Source organism: Anoplolepis gracilipes, chromosome 17 (assembly GCF_047496725.1).
Source record: "Anoplolepis gracilipes chromosome 17, ASM4749672v1, whole genome shotgun sequence".
NCBI classification, from domain to species: domain Eukaryota; kingdom Metazoa; phylum Arthropoda; class Insecta; order Hymenoptera; family Formicidae; genus Anoplolepis; species Anoplolepis gracilipes.
The window spans coordinates 471,791-491,332 of NC_132986.1; the positions used below are offsets into that span (position 1 = coordinate 471,791).

Below are 19,542 nucleotides of genomic sequence, written 5' to 3' on the forward strand. Positions count from 1 at the left end.
TTAAAATTTGCAACAGCAAGACCGCGAAATTTGCGCACAGTCAATGCGCACGCATTAAACTTTGTATTTGAAAATTGATTAAAAAAAAAAAAAAAAAAAGAATTGTTTTAAATAATTTTATCCATCTCGCGGATACATTGCAATATAAAACTGTAAATGGAATAGATCGCGAATCTTTCATTAAATTGTCGCGCGATTGATAACAAGGGTGATCTCGCTATACACGCGACGTTTGTCGTCGGTTTTATCGGCTTTTGTTCGTGTAAATCAGGGTGAAATATAGGAATGGTCTGCTAGAGTACCGTACTCGATCGAGTAGAACAGCTTTTTATGCACGCCAACACGGGAGGGATGGGTGATTTTGATTTAAAATCCGTGAGACGAGTAGACGAGCTGCCGCATAAGTCGAACGTTTGTATCGAATATCTGGAAAATATCAAACTAATCGCATTGATATCATATACATGAAATTAATCTCTGTCTTTACTTGTTTTTTATGATTTGACAATTTTTCATTGTTAAAACGTTTCAAAATCTTTCACTTTTATCATATTGGCTTAGGTTGGGTTATTTTCTATTCGTAAAATAGTTGCGTGTATTATTAATGATTTTACTGCAAGAGGAGATGATTCTATAAGAGAAAATAATTCGAGAATAAAAAAGAGGTAAACTCTGTTTTACTTTATGCAAAGTTCTGCTATTGAAAAAAAATAGAAATGTTGGAATTTAAAAGTCACAAAATTAATGACTTTTCTTTTCTCTATATTAAACTTTTATAACTTTTAATAATACTGTGTCACAAACAAATTTCACTTTACAGCGATCTGAATATAAATATGAATAATAAAGCATTATATAAATATACATAAAAGAAAATGAAAATAATTTCAATTTGAATTATTTTGCAAATAATTATTTTCTATTATCTCTTTTTAAATAGAGACTGTGGAAATTTTATATTTTTACCTTTGACACCTTGTCGAGATATGTTGGACAGTTTTTTTTAAAACAACTCGATTTCGCGAAATAACTCAAATTCAAACTTCAAAACAGCAGAAGATATCAATTTCTCAATTTTCAAAATTGTCAGATTTGAAAACAAAAAGTTTTGTATGGACAAAACTTTATTCTATTTTATTTTTCGCTTCTTTTGTAAAATCAATCGTCACTTTTTCTGTTAAACCGCAAAAGACAAATCTCACTCTACAAAATTGATCCACATCCTTTTTCTTCACTGTCGATCGAATCGCAACTTTTGACAGTTTATGAAAGAGAGAGAGAGAGAGAGAGAGAGAGAGAGAGAGAGAGAGAGAGGGAGAGAGAGAGAGAGAGAGAGAGAGAGAGAGATAATGTGATAATAATATTACTTATGAAAATTTCCCTAAATAATTGTGATACATTTAAATCGGATTTTCCTTCGAATAGAGACGCGAGAAGATTATACGAGAGGAGAGAAGTGAATTGGGGAGTTCTTTGTGCATGCATGAGCGTTTGGAATTGAAGGGCCGACACTTTTCGACATATCCACTGACTCAAATGTAAATAGATATGGCGTACGGCTCAAGTGTGCATCGCGAGTGCACTTAAAGTGCGCTTCAGTAGTCAAGACTCTCAATTCTTCAATCGCTGTTCCCTCGCACTCGCGTTTTTTTCCCCTCGTTTTAACGTTTCGATGGATACGTCGCGCGGACGCATATACACAGACGATTTCCACCGAAATATGTCCATCTCATGACTCGCAAAATCGATATATATATATATATAATATGCGAACGACATCGAAAAACTATGATGCAATTTTTGGTTTTATTCCATCACCAAAGTATATTTATATAGATGAAATATACGCAGCGATAAATTTTCTAATGATACTTGGAACAACGATAATGAAAGATATAAACGTGATGTTTTTACACACATACATATATATATATATATATATATATACGTATAGTTGAAAATTACATTCATCGATGTTGTTTTGATTGAAAGCTTGCGCAAATCCCGAGTGTAAAATATTATCAGTGTTAGTGAAACTTGAACGCCGTTGCGGAGAGAGTCGATTTTTCAAATATGATCGTGTTCAATGGATTCGCCCGTCCTACCATTGGATCGTTGAATTGACAGCGTTTTTCCGAGTTTTTGAACATGAATGACACGCGCGCGGAATAATATGCACACGGTGGAACGCGTCAGAATGGAATTTCAAATTTGCGTTTCTTGCTTCCTCCAACCCTGCTTCTGTACTCGTTCTTGTCTCTCTCTCTCTCTCTCTATGTATATGTACGTCGCGTCAAAATGCCAGAAACTTGGCAAATGGCCTTTCCAAGCTTCGGCTGTTTTCCGCAAGAAAATATATATATATATATATATATATATATGTATAAACATGCCGCCGCTCTTGGCAAAATGCGTTTTCGCGCGCGGCTTTCGATACATTCTCCGGGGAAAAATATTACGTTTTGCCGAAAAGTTGGGTAATTTCGGGCACGCCGGTAACATAGCGGCGGGGTACAGTAATGGGGGAAATTTTATTTGGCCGAAGGCGCGGACTTATTTGGAGGCATCGAACCCACCCCCGTCCCCGGAACGTTCTGTTCCGCGCGCATATCTGCCGTCGTACCTCGCCTCAAACTTTGCTAATTTCTTGAAACTCGGAAACTTTCGCAGAGGTTACTCGATACTCTTAATTCACTTCCACGAGTTTAAACATCCCCTCGCATTTAACCGCAGTACGACGTAGCAATTCAATAAACAAGTTTCAACGCGCGGTACAAGCGCGTTCCATCCTTTGATTCCTCGCGCTTCCGCGCTCACGCTCGCGACTCGCGCTTCTCGTTCGAGGATTAATTAAGTACGGATCTCTCCGATGCACGTCGACATCGTTAGCAAGCAGATTACATCGGCGCTTGTACGCCTGAGCTATAGTTTCTGGCAAAAGGCAAGAAAGACAAACCGCACCTTGACGGAGTGTTGTTTAGCCAGTATTCCGTCGCCGCCCGCTCGCAAAAATACAGATTCAATCTCTGCGAAAATGTTTGTTCTTTATTATCTTTTTTCTTTTTTCTTTTTTTTTTTCTTTTTTTTTTTTATTACAATACTTTTATCTTATATCGTGCGCTAAAACTCGAATATGTATATTTAAGTTTGATTTCACGCGTCACTAATTCGTTCCGTTCGATCAAATTTGACGACGTCGATGGAAAGTTAATACATTGCATAATCGAAGCCGCGGATAATCGAAAATTAATTGCTAATAATTGCGAATAATGGAAAATCTATCAAAACGGAACTCGGGCGTGGATTGTATCCGGATTTCTAATCTGTACTAGAAAATATCATATATCGAGGATATTCCATTCGCGAATGGACGTCATTACGTTTTTTCCCGACGTCTGGTACATCACTCATTGTCAGTCATCAGCGGGAGGGAATAGGGGATAAAATTCCACATTTCTCAATGCACTTTTGTGCATAACATTTTCATTAACAATAAAACGTATACAATAGTCGCGTTGAAAATTTTTTGGAAATTCTTCTTTTTAATTAAAAAAAATTTTGATTTTACTGAAAAGATTATTTTATATAAATTCCCATATCTAAAAACTCGATCGGTATCACGGCCACCACATCAATGATGATTGTCCTGTCACTTGCTTTATAATTTAATTGAAAAGTTAACTATTCTATATAATTATCGACACGCTCCTTTTTGTTTATAAATCTCTCTCTCTCTCTCTCTCTCTCTCTCTCTCTCGAGGGAGAAAACGACCTCGAAACTTTCCTCGGATACAAAGAGATCAGTTAACAGAAAGTTTCAGTTTTCAGTGTTTCGTCGTACTTCATTGCTCCCAAGTCGCTTTCACAATTTTACGAGTTTTTCCGAGATATTCTGACATGGTCAATAAATTGTAAGATAATCACTCATTGATTTAAGCAAACGCGTAATTGCCCTCTCTCTGAGGGGCAAGAGAAAAATACTTATTTCTTTTAATATTTCAGGATTTATCAGATTTATTAGACTATTAAATTTATATTTCAAAATGATTTAGAAAAGTTAGACACTCGTATTTAAAGATTCATACAAAGTTAACTTTGCACGAAAGAAGAAATAAAAATGTGGAATAAATTTCTTACTTAAAGCTGTGTGAAAATCAATTATAAAAGTTAAAAAATTAATAATACCTTTTGCTCATCTTAAAATGGCATAACTTTTATACATAAATCAATAAATTTGTTTCAAATACAGCGGATTTTATTCAGAATATGTATAAAGATAAGATATTCTACTTAAGAGAATAAATATTTAAATATTTCAAGATATCTCCCTTTTAATGATTTACAAATAACTCATTCAAACAACCTTATTTATTTTACATTACATTTTTAAATACAATGTTAAATTTTTCTTTCTGTTCTTTGATAATTAATATTAATTGAAGCTTAATTGAATAATTAAAATCTCGCAAAGTAGTTTGAAATTATCCAAACCAAAAAAAAAAAAAAAAAAAGAAACAAAAGACACATTAATTGTCAAAACTGATTTTTCGAAAACTGAAGCCTTGCATGAAAATGTTTCAGTCTACATTCTTTCGATTTTTCCGCATCGAATCACATTTTTACGTTTGTATCAACACGGTCGAGAATTAGCCTGCATATTCGACTTGTAAATTGATATTTGATCGTTTTACGGGAAGATTTAATTATTCGATTTTGCGGCGGTTTTATAACGGGCGTGCCATGTCCCACGGAAACCGAGAGAAACTTGGAAACGTCGAGGAGAACCTGTTGCGAACGCAGCCAGGCTACTCGACGCGTGTACATATGATGCCATATACATGGCATATCGAACTGGTGTGCTGTTCTAGATGCCAAGCCGCTGTTGACGTTCTGACATGGGTTGTTACGGGGAGATACGCGATTATCTCAGAATTTTTCTGTCAGGTCAATTCGCCGGATTTCACTCGTGATGCTTGCTCGCGTTCGCATTTGCATCGGAAACATTTCGTTTGGTTTCAGAAAGCACAAGTCCAAATGACGTAATGGTTTCGTAATACTTTTATAATATCTAAATACGGAGAAAATATTGTAATAAAAATTACAATATATCATTTTTTTCTAGGCGCGATATTTTTATTCAATAAAATTATATACATATTATATTTCACAAAGAGATGGTGCAATTATTTAAATATTTTGATAAACACAAGTGTTCTCTCATATTCATTAACAAACAGAACAAATACATAATTTATAATTTTTATATTAATAAAGAGCTTGATATATATTATTGTTATATAGTTTAGGTTTTGCAATAAATATTGCAAAAAAAGGAATGCATTTTTTCATACAATAATTTGTACTGTAAAATTTCCTCGAAAGTTGCAGTTGGATTTACGTAAATGGCGTAAGATTTCTTCCGTGGAAAAAGAAATTGCTCGTTTTCTAGTGAACCGATATCAAAAAGCTTAGCGCATTGCAATCCCTGTGAGCGTCTTTTTATTAGCCAGAAGCACGCCGGAGATTATATCTTTCGGAGAGATGAATCTAATCTCTGAGCGGAGTAGTCGAAGAGCGAGTTGCTTGGGAATTGGCATAATAATCGGAAGTTCCATCCAAGTTCTATCAAACTATACGCGCGCGTGCGCACGTTATCCGCTCCAATCCTGCTTACATATCTATATCGATATATCGTTGTTGCAGAAACTAGGAGGAGTATGATTATCAATTGTTGGTTATCCTTCGTTCACGGACATGCCACTGTTAAACTACTGTTACACGTCACTAAACCGATCTTATCGATAATTCGCCAAGTGAGTCACGTTTCTGTTTACAAAGACAGATGTATGTACATGTTGACGCTAACATGTTCCGAAACAAGTGGTTTGCGATACACGTGGAAATCCATACAGCACAGAAAGATTCTATATACACATTGCAACGATCTTTCACCGCAATTTTGCAATATTGTAAATTCACTGGAAAATGTTGCTGCACCATTGCTGTGAAATTGCAGCAACGTTAAAATGTCTGCCTTTAGGAAAATTGCAACGAAATATTATGGCAATATTGGAATGTGATAAATATTAGAAGCATATATGGTCACATAAAATACGAAAAGTTGAACAAATGTTTGTAATAATTTTTTATCTAAAAAATATTATATTATAAAATTATATATAATTATATATATATAATTGTATATGTAAATTATTTAAGTAGTTTTATGGTTTTTAATGTACTTAAAAATTGCATAATCAGATTTTTCGAAATCCTTCCATCTCCCTTCCTTCAATTTTGAAAAATTTGATGCTGTTTTAAAGTACATTAAAAAGATTTTTATTTGAAAATTTTTTTTATATCGCTTACCGTTTTGACGGTATTTGCTCAGAAACATAAAATTCGATTTTTCTCAAGAGGGTGTTTCTTTCACCCTCTTAGCGGCCAAAAAAAGCACGTATAAAAAAATAAGTGTCTTCTATTTTTGCCTAGACTACAACATATTGAAAAAAAATTAAAATCGAAGCGGGACACTTTTATATCTTTCTTTTGTTAGATAAATATTATTGCAAACATTTATTTCAAGTTCAACTTTTTCGTATTTTACATGTTTCCCATACGTTTTACCATAAAAAAAAAAAATATCTAATTCTAGATTTTTAATTTTGAATTTTCCCAAAATATTTATATATTATTTTGCAACACAACTATGCTGGTATTTTGTGAATTTATATCTCTGCAATGTCTTTGTAATATTTCATTGCAATGATCTGTGCTGTATGGAAAGAGACGGAGAGATTGCTAGACAATTTATTTCTTCTAGTTTAGATTATTAATTTATGATTTCTTCTCTTGAATTAATAATTTTCATACAGATTTGTACGTTTATTAATATAAAAAGAGACTCGTATAAAGAAGGAAATTGTTAGTAAATTGGACTTTCTCGTAGAAAAAGATTTCATTTTACATTTTCGACTCATCTCTTCATGTAGAATGATCCCCTATCACCCACAACGGACCGTCATATATACATGCCATAACATACGAGCGAAAGTAAAAATTTGCCGCATGTATATACCCAGTTGGGGAAGAATTCCCCTCGCGTGCTCGTTCCGCTTAAGAGAATTTCATATTTAGAGCCGTCTGCCTTCGCGGTATATTCAGAGATTGGAATATTCCTGAGATGTCTGAAGTTTCACGAGAAGTTTATACGCGTACTTGAACATGGCCATATACATATACATATATGTATGTATTATGTATGTATACCGAGACACGCCGGAGATTTATACTTCTTGCGTTCCTCATTAGCTCGGAAATCACTCTGCGACGTTTAATAATAACTTTCATTGCACATTACACCAGTTGAATCGTACATCTTTCCCGGCAATTTATATATATATATATATATATATATATATATATATATATATATATATATAAAGCAGTGTTTGCAATTTCATAATACTACTTCCTATTACCTTCGCGTTTAATATTCATTGTCAGATGTGCAGCTAAAAGTTATATATATATATTTTCCTTTTATAAGCAAGCAACTAGTTGTCAAATTTGTCACGTTTGCTTAAAATGTAGAGTAAATATGAATTTTTAAGAAAGTGAAACACATGTTTGATTATTAATATTATTAAATGTCATTAATATACACGTGTCAAAAGGATGGAGAAAAAGTGCCTCGCGATTTTCCACGAAATCAAGATTAGAATTTGCATTTGCATGTTCCTTGTTTCTCAAACGCACGTAGCATTCTGAATTATAACTTCGTGATTTCCGTGAGAATATGACGGCCTGTTTTCGCGAATAAATCGAGGGAAAAAAGTCGGAGGAAAAAAGAAATTGCCAAAAGGTGATTTCCTTTCTCGCTATATAACGGAAACTGGCCATCGGCCCCTGGAGAGAGTAAACGTATAAAAAATCGTATACAGACACATATCAAAACTTGGTCTCATCCTCTCTCTCCCTCTCGTATCAATATATATTTATATCGAAATACACGTTGTGCTTGGAATTTGATTTCGACACGCCTGTCGGTATCCGTTTGAGGCGAGAAAATGATTGCGCGCGGTACGCGACGACCGTATTGATTCCTTGACTTTACTTTGAAATACTCGAGATAAGAAATGATGTAAGAGAAAGAAGACGAGAGAGAGAGAGAGAGAGGGAGTGAAGGCGAGAAAATTGCAGAATGTCGGAAGATGATTGATTGTTTTCTCTCGGTTATCGGTAGCGGAAAGCATAGTATTATATACCGCGGGAATGCGTTATTATTCGAGTCACAGTGTATACTTTCTTACACGCGAACGCAAAGATGTCAGAGATGTTATTATTATTAATAAATGATAGATATGCGTAATAAATGTATTATATTTTGTTTCACGTGTGAATGCTTTTTACGAAATCAAAAAAAAAAAAAAAAAAAATTTCCTCCAAACGGTAAGAGTTACTCTTGTTCCGCAAAGTCGCAAAGTTGAAAAAGAAAGTGGCAAGTAAATTACCTGCGATAAAAATGCAAAGAATGTCCGACTGTTGATTGCCTTGAATACCTTGGATAGAGTAGGATGCACTTTTTCAAACTCACCGTAGTAAAATGCGTCCCTGTTTCGAAGAGTAAAACTGAAACATAAATACGCGGAAATGATACTTATTAGATACTCTCGGAAAATGTTTGGCGCTACATTTAATTAAATATTAGCCGCCAAACACGGTTATTAATTTAACTAATTAATTTACTTTACTGTATATATTTAACATACGTGCTTTGCTCTATATCTATTCTCGGTCAACGCTTTCTCTATTTTTTTTTCTTTTCTTTATACTTTTTATTTTTTGTTGTGTATAACTGTTGTCTCTTTTATACATTATCTTATTGTAATATTTTTTAAAATCCTCTTTTTATGATATATACCTATTACTTTGTTAAGAATTTCAAGATATATTTTCAGAGAAAAATTAAAAAATTGCTACAATAACGAAAATTAAATTGCGTTGACGCGTTATAAGACAGCATATTTTAAGATAACGTGAACAATAAGAAACTTTGAGTTTTTTCCGCCCTTTCGCTACATTCTCTCGACTCATCTATCCTTCCATGTCTTTCGAAGAATTTGGGTCGTTCACTCGGTACAAAAGAGTGTGAGTTTCTACACCGGCGTGGAAACTCGCTCTCTCTCCTTTTCTTTCTTTTTTTACCGCGACGGAGATACTGCTGCTACTGTCTAATCTGGCAGCTCGTTTCATTTCCCCGGCGATTTGTCCCACGGTGTCATCTCAGAAACGTTAAATCCGTAGAAGGGCAATTTGAATATTGCCCAAGTCGGATGTAGCTTATTCTGTTGGCCGAGTATAAAAGCCATGGGAAGTCGGGAGAAAATAAAACGGACATGTGAAATACGTAAAGGCGATCGTACGTAGCAATTCAAATTTGAATGTTGCACTTGCCTTCCTCTTGGTTTCCTCTTCTCTTTCACTTCTCTCTCTCTTCTCTCTAAATATTATATTTTCGCGTACGATATACTTTGCGCGCGTTACGCAAAGGATAAAGCACGGTCGTTAGATATTAAAAGGTGGATATGTCTCTTCAAAGACTGTTTATTTATCGAGCATTCGTAACGCGTAGCGAGTAAAATAGAAAGATCGCTCAACGTTATCTCTCAAACGAGAATTTCACGTACGAAGCCGTTCCCGAAGTTGGTTGACGCCGACCAAGTTTACCCCGCGCAACTTGAAACTTGACATTATCTGTTTAGGGACGTCGTAATCTACCAACAGGCGTGAATAAGCATGCGATAATTAGCTACCCTTGATAGTACTTAAGAAACTTTGCGACATGCACTTATTACCGTCCCGGTGACACAGCCCGTTGAAATATTTTCAAAGGAAATTTCACTGTCAACATAATGAATGGGGGTGACGATGAAATTTCCGCCTTTTAATATTTTTCCATTAATCTCTTCCCGTCGATAAGCAGGCTAAAAAATAGTAGACGTAATGTGGCATTCAATTATTATTATTCCTTGTGTATTGGACGAGGTGAGGCTATACCAGCACAGATCATTGCCATTACATTGCAGCAACGTTGCAATATTGCAAATTGTAATGAAATATTACAAAGACATTGCAGAGATTATAAATAGCAGCACAGTCGTTGCAACGTAACATCGATATTTTGGAAAAATTTCAAAATAAAAAATTCTATAATTATATTTTTTACGGTAAAACTTATGGGAAACATACAAAATACAAAAAAGTGAAACTTAAAATAAATGCTTGCAATAATAATACTTATCTGAGAAGTATTATATTATAAATTTACATATAATAAATTGTATACATATAATAATATATATAATATTATATGTGTAAATTTATAATATAATATTTATTAGATGAAAAATTATTACAAACATTTGTTCAACTTTTTTTGAATTTTACGTGCTCGTATATGCTTCTAATACTTATTTATCTATCAGAAAGAAAAATATTTTTATACTATATGCAACATATTATTCGACGATTGCAGCAATGCAAATTCATAACATTGCAATATTGTTATATAATATTTCGTTGCAATCTTCCTAAAGGCGGACATTTTAACGTTTTGCTGCAATCTTACAACAATGGTGCCGCAACATTTTGCAACATTTTGAATTTGTAATATTGCAATATTGCGGTAAAAGATTATCGTAAAGTGTGTACAATGTTTTTGTGCCGCATGGGGGCTATCGTTGCGCAGTCACATGTATGTACAGAAATATATTTAGAAATATGCAAATCTTTTGAATGCAACTTAACGAAGGATTCACCGAGACGACGACCCAGTTTTGTGATCCCATTTGAAATCAAACGAAACTTGAATTTGTTTCAGATTCGACGAGCACTGCCACAGGCCCGATTTTCGTAGCACCAGTTGGAAATCAAACTGCCGCGATTGGCCGCGAGGTCGTATTTTCCTGCAGCATTCGCAACATAAGCATACGCAAGTACAAGGTAATGACATCGCTGGGTAAATATTTGTAATCGCGAATAAAAGAGCCACGTGGATTAAAATGCTTACGCATCTGCCACTGGTTTTACACCGTAACAGGATTTTATATCGACGCCGCCTGGTCGCATTTTTCGTAGAGCCGTTTTTACTCTTTCATACAACGTTTTTTTTTCTTTTTTTTTTTTTTTTTTTTTTTTATGCGCTATGCTAAAAATTCCTGCCGTTATGGTTTATACGTTAGTGGATTCTATCGACGTAAACTCGAATTAAAACGCGTAACGCGCGCTTGTGTTGCCCGTCAGCTTTTGACGAAACACCCAGCCCAGATTTCCTTGCCGTCGCGACGGGAAAGGTACAACGATGTGACAAAACGCAACGTAACAAATGTCGACTATCCTGATATCGCAAACGTAAGGTCACGTAACGTTCGCCGGAGACGTGCTACGTGGCAAAATTGAATTGCCACGAGTGAAAAATTCGCCATAAAAGTAGCATCCCTTTTTGTTTCTCCGCACGCGCGCTTAATCTTCATATCGGGTCACTCCTCTCCATCAGACGTAAAACGAAATAAAGCTAACAAAAGTAAAACAAATCGTGGTTAGATCGAGTCGAATTGCGCCTGCTGGCGCAAAACTAATCTCGAAACTAAACCTGAAATCAGGAAGGAAAAAAATAAAATAAAACTTTTTCCCTCGTTCTCTCTAACAAATCGTACATCTAGCCCTTTTCTACTTTTTATTTTTTTCCCCCCCTCTATATTTAATTTAATTTATATACTCCTCACAATATTATACTTTACTATCATTTTCTCTTTCCTTCAGAACGGATGTGTTTTTTCTTTTTCAATTTAATAAAATATTTTAAGTTATTCGATCGACGATACTCGAGGATGCCACAGCTGCATATTCGCGTTGCATCGCTGGACTTTCCAGGTTGGATGGCTACGTAATTCGGACCAGACAATCCTCTCTATCCATACCCGGATCGTGACGCATAATGCGCGTATCTCGGTCTCGTATGAGAGCGGCGGAAGTTCCGGGTCCGGCGGAGCATCCGGCGGTACTTTTGGAGTGACGGGCAGTAGCCAAGCCACGGAGGAAGTCGTCAACGGCACGTGGCGTCTGCACATTCGTCAGTTGAAGGAGACCGATAGGGGTTGTTACATGTGTCAGATCAACACCAGTCCGATGATATCTGAGCTCGGTTGTCTCGATATTCACGGTAAGCTTGATTATCTCTCTCTCTCTCTCTCTCTCTCTCTCTCCCCCCTTATCGGATTAATCTAACAGCGTTGTGTTTGAGAAATCTAATTGATTGACCGATAATTCAAAATCCTCTGACGTTTGCAAGGTTGTTAAAAAAAAAAAATTCTTTCTAGATACTCTTCGATTCTAACGATAATCGAGATGGATTGTTTTCTTCTTCCTAATTATGCCGGTTATTATAGACATGAAAGACAGCAATGTTAAACGCCGCAAAATTGGTTACGCTAAAAAGTAATGCATAACATAAGCATTTACTTAAAAATTTATTTAAAGAACATGCAAATCGATGATCGCAAAAGGGGAAAGAGCAAGGAACGTCCCATATGTAAAGCTCTTTGAGTTTGCTCGAACGAACGAACAACCGGAAAAGAGACGCACAAAAGATCTCCTCGCCGTAAAATTACCTCCCTCGTCCCGAACATTCCGCTCAAGTGCGTACTTATTCTTGTTTTTTGTGCCATATATCCTTTCTTTTTCTTGCCTTTATCGTAAATAAACTTCCTCATATTCTTTCAAAAAACGAGGTCCAACAAAGAGGGCCGGTTTTACGTAATGACTTTCGTAAAGTACTCGTACGAAAGAGAGAGAAGACATTCTGTCGCACGTTGAGAGATGGCAGGTGGACCATCATGTATTTATCGGTGCGAACGTTTGCCCCGTAGTTCCGCCCGATATCGTTTACGGAGATACCAGCGCCGACCTGGCAGTAGCCGAAGGCGATAACGCGACTTTGAGCTGTCGCGCGACGGGACATCCACCTCCAAGAGTATCTTGGAGGAGAGAGGACGGGGAACCCATCGTCATAAGGGCCCCTACATCCGGTAAGAATCACAAAGCAAACAATTTAAATTTCTACTTATTTTTTACTTGGGTGTCAATCAATAATTGTTGCGACGAAGCACAAAATCGAAAATCGTCCACGAGTATTTTCATTGCAAAATGTTTTCAAATAGACGCGTCATTCAAATACACATCAAAGATATATTTTGATAATATTATTAAATACATTTTAAATGCAAAACACCAATATTTATATTATTTATGGAATGTTAAAACTGATTATTCGTGTTAAATGATATTTGTTAAATGTGCTAAAATGGTATAATAATTGACGTGACACATTTCGTTGATTTGGGTATAAATTCATTTTGGTAAAGTTAATGATAAATAAAAAATTAAAAAGTCCAATTTTATTTATTGCCGATGTGAAATTCCGCAATGCGCTCTATAGATGCGAAATTCTCACGAGTAGGGGATATTACACGCGCTCTCCAACACATAATTCAATATTAATAGGATAATTAAGTGCACTAATATCTTATTAGTTACCTGGCGTAGTTGCCTGGTCGAAATGCGTTAAAGCGCGACCTATTATCGAAGTCCAGGAGAATGCGGACGAATCCTTTCCCGATTGCACTTATCGTTATTGTCGCCTATTGATTTTCTCACACAAGGCAATATTTAAGGTGAAATCGCGTTTTCTAGTTTTTGCCCGCGAATAATATATTTTTCTCTCATTTAGAGAATTAAATTAATGTAAAATCTCGCAATCGAAAAGTCGCAATTATCTCATAGAGCACAGAAAGATTTATAATACACATTGCAACGATCTTTATCGCAATATTGCAATATTGCAATATTGCAAATTCACCGCGGAATGTTGTTGCACATTACTGTGGGATTGCAGCAACATTAATTCCGCTTTTAGGAAGCTTGCAATAAAATATTATCGGCCAATAATGTTGCCAATAAAAACATTTTTGTTGTTGATAAATAAATATTAGAAGCATACATGGACACATAAAATTCAAAAAAGTTGAACAAAGGTTTGTTATAATTTTTCATCTAAAAAATATTATATATATATTGTAAATTTATAATATAATACTTCTCAGATACGTACTTATTATGACAAGTATTTATTTCAAGTTAAACTTTTTCATATTTTATAGGCTTCCCATACGTTTTACCATAAAAAAAATATAATTATAGATTTTTTATCTTGAAATTTTTCCGAAATATTTACGTTACGTTGCAATAACTGTACAGTATTTTGTGAATTTATATCTCTTCAATGTCTTTGTAATGTTCCATTGCAATTTACAATATTGCAACGTTGCTGCAATGTAATTGCAATAATCTGTGCTGTATGGGATTCATCGATATTTCCTTTGTATTTAAAGAAAAAAAAAAAAAAAAAAAAAAAAGAGGCAGCGACGATACGCCCGATCTTGAAGATGAACTCAAACAGTGAGAAAGCGAGCGGACGGAGAGTTGGTAATAAGTCAAGAGAGCGAGAGAGAGAGAGAGAGAGAGAGAGAGAGAACGGGAGACTTTTTGAACTCGTATTCTCGCCTAGATTGGGCGTAAGTACGCAGACGAGTGGATGTAACGAGTAAGCTCGTTGAAACAAGTTCCTCTTTGTGAACTGGCCTCGAAGACGAAGGCGATGGAACGCGGAGGGTACGGGGCGCACAATCGAGAGGATTTCCTCTCTCGACGGTATCTCGGTTTGTGCGCGTGTACATTACATAGAGAATCGTGCTATATACGCTCTCGTATTCACAGTCGCGAATCTCTCTTTCTCTCCCTCTCTCTTTCTCTCGAGTTACCAAAGTAATCCACTATAACTATCTATCTTATCCGTACGACCGGCTATCTATAGAACGTAATTGTACGACTATATTTCCTTATCAACGGGGTTTTTTTTTTTTTTTTTTTTTTTTATCTTTGAGCACTCTTGTGAAAAAATTCGTCAAACTTCCAAGTATAAATAGTCTAAAAGAATTGAACGTATATATATATATATATATATATATTTTTTTTTTCATTTCCAATCTGCGTTTAATTCGTATGTTTCTAATTAAGTTTGTAACTATTGCTTTTTCTTGGTTTCTGGGGTAATCGGGAGGTATAGAATAATCAAAAACCGACGTAATCAAACTCTGTTGATTTTTTTCTTGTTGAGAAAGAACAGAAAGCCAAGAACTCGGGATCGCGATCGATCGGTGTATTTTTGTTTTTTTTTTTTTTCTACTTCTCTTTCGACATGATAAAATGCTCTCCCGTGTACGCAGGTGGTAACACTTTCGAGAAGCACGACCACTACAACGGTTCGCTGCTGCATTTCCACCGTGTCGAGAGGCGACAAATGGGAGCGTATCTCTGCATCGCCAGCAACGACGTGCCGCCAGCAGTTAGCAAGCGGGTGACGCTCGCTGTGAATTGTAAGCCCGAATTCGCTCGCTCGCTCGCTCGATCCGATTCAATCGGATTCGCTTCGCTTCGCTTCGCTTTGCTTTGCTTCGCCTCGCAGATCTCGGAAAATAATTCACTAATCGATTCCACCAAACAATCGCGTGATCGACGTGCAAGTTGTGGCAATTGTTTTAAAAATTTCAAAAATTAAGAAAGCATCCCTTGAAAACACAAATAAAAGAAGGGCGGGTAAAATGTGCTGATTTTTGCCTAAAAAGTGTAACGTAAATTATATATATTTTCTTATAATTTTTGAATTGTTGAATCAAAAAATACTCGTTTTATTGGTTTAAACCTGTGAGAAAGTGGTCAAAATTCGTCTTAAAGGGAAACAAGGGAAACACTTTTAATAGTAATTCAATTAGTGTCGATTTTGCAATTATTTAATTATTTATATTATAGTTTAGTTTTACTGAAAATTAAAGAAACACTTTAGAAATGTTAAATCAAACGTAGCAAAATCAATATAATATAAAAATTAAAAAATAAATAGTCAATTTATTCAAGAATCTTAAGTCTCATCGGATGGGCAGTTTATAAAAATAATTAAATGTTGCGGAGAGAATTTCAAAAACATGAAAAAAGATGAAGCTGAAGATACTTTATAATTTTTATATTATATTAATTTTGCCATGTTAGATATTTACCATTTCGTGTTTCATTTTAAAGTGTTTCTTTAGTTTTCAATAAAAGAAATTACAAAATTAAACTGTAATATAAATAATTAAATACTTACAACAAAATCGATACTAATCGAATTAATATTAAAACGGGTATTTTCGTATTCAGCAATTCAAAAAATACAAGAAAATATATGTAACTTACGTAACACTTTCTAGGCAAAAATTAACACATATTTTACCCACCCTCCTTTGAAAAATTTTGCTTATTTTCTTCATATAATCTTTAAACGCGTTAAAAATTTGCATTTTTGATTTGGAAATTGTACAAAGAAAGATTATAAATAAGACGTAAGCTTCTTTCATTTCGATACGTGTTTTCATCGGAGAAAAATTTTCAAATCGGATTTTCGTTTTTTTTTTTTTTTCTCAAGAGAGAAAAATTTTTATTTTCGAATTTTTCTCGCATATATATATGTATATATTCAACGTAAAAAAAAGTTTGTCGGCGGTTTTTAAACTTGCTTTATTTCCATAGTTGCACCCGTTGTAAAAGCACCCAACCAACTATTGGGCGCACCTCTGGGTACGGACGTGCAGTTAGAGTGCTATGTCGAAGCATTTCCGAACACGATCAATTATTGGGTAAAGAATCAACGAGGCACGGAAGACGAAATGTTATTGGAGGGGTGAGCTATTTCGCTCGTTACTTTCTTAATACAAATAATTGCTCACTATATAACGTTTTGCTCGAGATATGAAGTACGATAAAAAAACGATAAAATCCATATAGCACAGAACTTTTAACCAACGTTGTGTAAAGACGCAATGAAATTCTATTGTATGTAATACACAAGATTGCAACAATATTGTAATAAAAATATTATCAAATATTATAATTATATTCTAACAATATTATAATTAAATGTGATATTAAACTTTTGTGTTGAGAAAATTTGTTTATCAAGAATAGTTTTGAAAATTGAATTTAATCGTTAGAGATAGCAAATACAGTACTTTTATTAATTCTAAATATACATTACAATCGTTGCACATTTTCGCAATCGATGGATATTTTTAATGTTGCTATAACCGTACAATAACATAATAATTTTTTCATACATGTTACAAATATATTTTTCTGCAACGTTTCTGTAAATAAACTTTCTGTGCTGTATGGGAAATTACATTAAAAGCACTCGTTCGATAGAGATTCCTTACTACTTGCTCAACATTTTTCTTTCTATTTTTCTTTCGGAAAACATTTTGAAAGTTATTCGTGTAATACGTAGACCGAAATATAACGTGCGAGAGGAACGTACTGGATACACGGTCCTGATGTGGCTTTTAATCAAAAAATTCACGGAGAAGGACGTCGGTAGTTATAAATGCGTCTCGACAAATAGTCTAGGAAAGGCGGACGGAACTTTGAGATTATACGGTAAGTTTGCGCGTTTGCGAATATGTTCTTTGTGGTATTTTCCATTTCTGATGTATCGAAATTTTCGAATCAATGCTCGATGATTCATTTTCAGAGATTAAAATCGGTTTTGACAGAACACGGAAAGATCACGTATCCATTATTGGTGGTAAGTAGAGCAAATTATTCTCGCGCGAATTATGATATTAATTTGATTGTTGTAATATAATAATTTCACAATCCCTCTCGAGCTTTTGTGTCTGTGTGTCTGTGTCGATTTCGCATTTTTTTTTTTTTCCTTTTTTTTCAATGAAAAGATATAATTTTCGTAGGATTAGCCGAGGCTGCTCAAAGTTCCGGCGCCAGCAACGGCGTCGAAGGTTTCTCCGGAAGTGGTAGCAGCTTGTCGCACATCCTATCGATGTTTTTCTTCATACCGATACTGTGGCCACGGTGAAGAAGGCATCCATTACTGGTCACCGCTAAGCTACTTAGTGCCGGATGACTTTGTGCCAAAAAAAAGACAAGAATGTAGAGAGAATGTGTGAGTGCGAGACAAGTACTGTAGTAGAGGACGTGTGGCAAAAGAGCGAGCAAAAGAGAGAGAGAGAGAGAGAGAGAGAGAGAGAGAGAGAGAGAGAGAGAGAGAGAGAGAGAGAGAGAGAGAGAAAGAGAAAGAAAGAAAGAAAGAAAGAGAGAATGAGAATAAGATAATAAATCGGAGTCTTTAGTACTCCAAATTCTTCCTACTTTCCTTTCCTACTCCCGAGGACATTTTTAGATCAATGGATGTTGTCAATGTACGCGTCGCTTTAGATTCGCATTTCGCGGATCGATCGAGTAAGCTTGATTCATACGACTCGTATAGCCATCGCCAGAAAACGGGCCAAATCGATAAAACATTGCGCTATATAATTTCGCCATTTCAACGTACTTTATGTTTTATGGTAAATATATTACACAGCATTTTCTTTCAAAACACGCGGATATTTTAATGTCGCGCAATTTTTTCAACAATTTTAAAATAACATCGCGAAACGTATTTGCAGTGAAAATATCTTTGCATTGTGTGATTCTTTATACAATACATATGGATAATGATCAATTCTGACGGTAACTGTATAACGTGAATCAAACTTAAATCTATACGCGAATCGAGGAATTCAAAAGGGAGGGATTCGCCATCGCGGAGATGCTTAATGAATCGACGATAATAATCAACGGTCATTTTGTGATTGATTTATGCGCTGCTGACTGACTTTGAACGTCGGAAAACTTTGATGTTTTGAAATAAAAGTAAGGCTCGAACGTTGTACTTTATTTCGCGTTTAATCATTTCCACCTGCTTTAAGCCTGATTTAGGTAATTATATAATGTGCAATCTATATAATTTGCGATAAAATTCAGGACAAATTTTTTTTTGTAATTTTACCTATCGCATATTCTAATGCATCTGTAATCGGTAATATATTGTATATGTATTTTTATTTAATTTTTTTATATTATACGGTTTAAAATTATAAATAAATCTTTGTGTTAAATTGTGCAAACTATAGATTATCTAAACGGGCTTTTTTATAATATTATTAGTATGTACTAATACTTATTATTCTCGTTACATTCAATGAGACTTGTACTGTGATATATATATACATTTTTATATATTATTACAAACATGTTGAGGTAAGTATTCTCTCCCTTTTATTTGTTTATAATAAATAAATCCCTAGAAACTCATAATATACATGAATACCTATATCGATGATATATATGTATCGATTTGATAAAATATTAGCATCTTTTTAGCTAAATTTCTTACTTTTCATTTTTTCTTTTAACTTTTAAATATATATCTCATTTTATTTTGTTTCAGTTTAACAAAACAAATCTACTATAATTATCTATTTTTCTTTGTAATAAATTTATTAAATCCTTTCCGTGCAATAGCTAGAAATTATTGCATAAATATAGAGTTTA

General features: G+C 34.7%; 1 protein-coding gene across 1 annotated transcript in view; it reads left to right on the forward strand.

Moving 5' to 3' along the window:
* Positions 1-18,885, forward strand: part of LOC140675237 (lachesin) — a 29,944-nt gene extending 11,059 nt beyond the window's left edge. The window contains exons 2-9 of the mRNA XM_072909500.1: positions 10,883-11,004; positions 11,935-12,223; positions 12,930-13,088; positions 15,345-15,494; positions 16,684-16,834; positions 17,438-17,586; positions 17,681-17,734; positions 17,898-18,885. Of these exons, the coding sequence (XP_072765601.1) occupies positions 10,883-11,004; positions 11,935-12,223; positions 12,930-13,088; positions 15,345-15,494; positions 16,684-16,834; positions 17,438-17,586; positions 17,681-17,734; positions 17,898-18,022 (1,199 nt within the window). The 3' untranslated portion in view covers positions 18,023-18,885. The remainder of the gene's footprint in view (positions 1-10,882; positions 11,005-11,934; positions 12,224-12,929; positions 13,089-15,344; positions 15,495-16,683; positions 16,835-17,437; positions 17,587-17,680; positions 17,735-17,897) is intronic.
* The last annotated feature ends 657 nt before the right edge of the window (positions 18,886-19,542 follow it).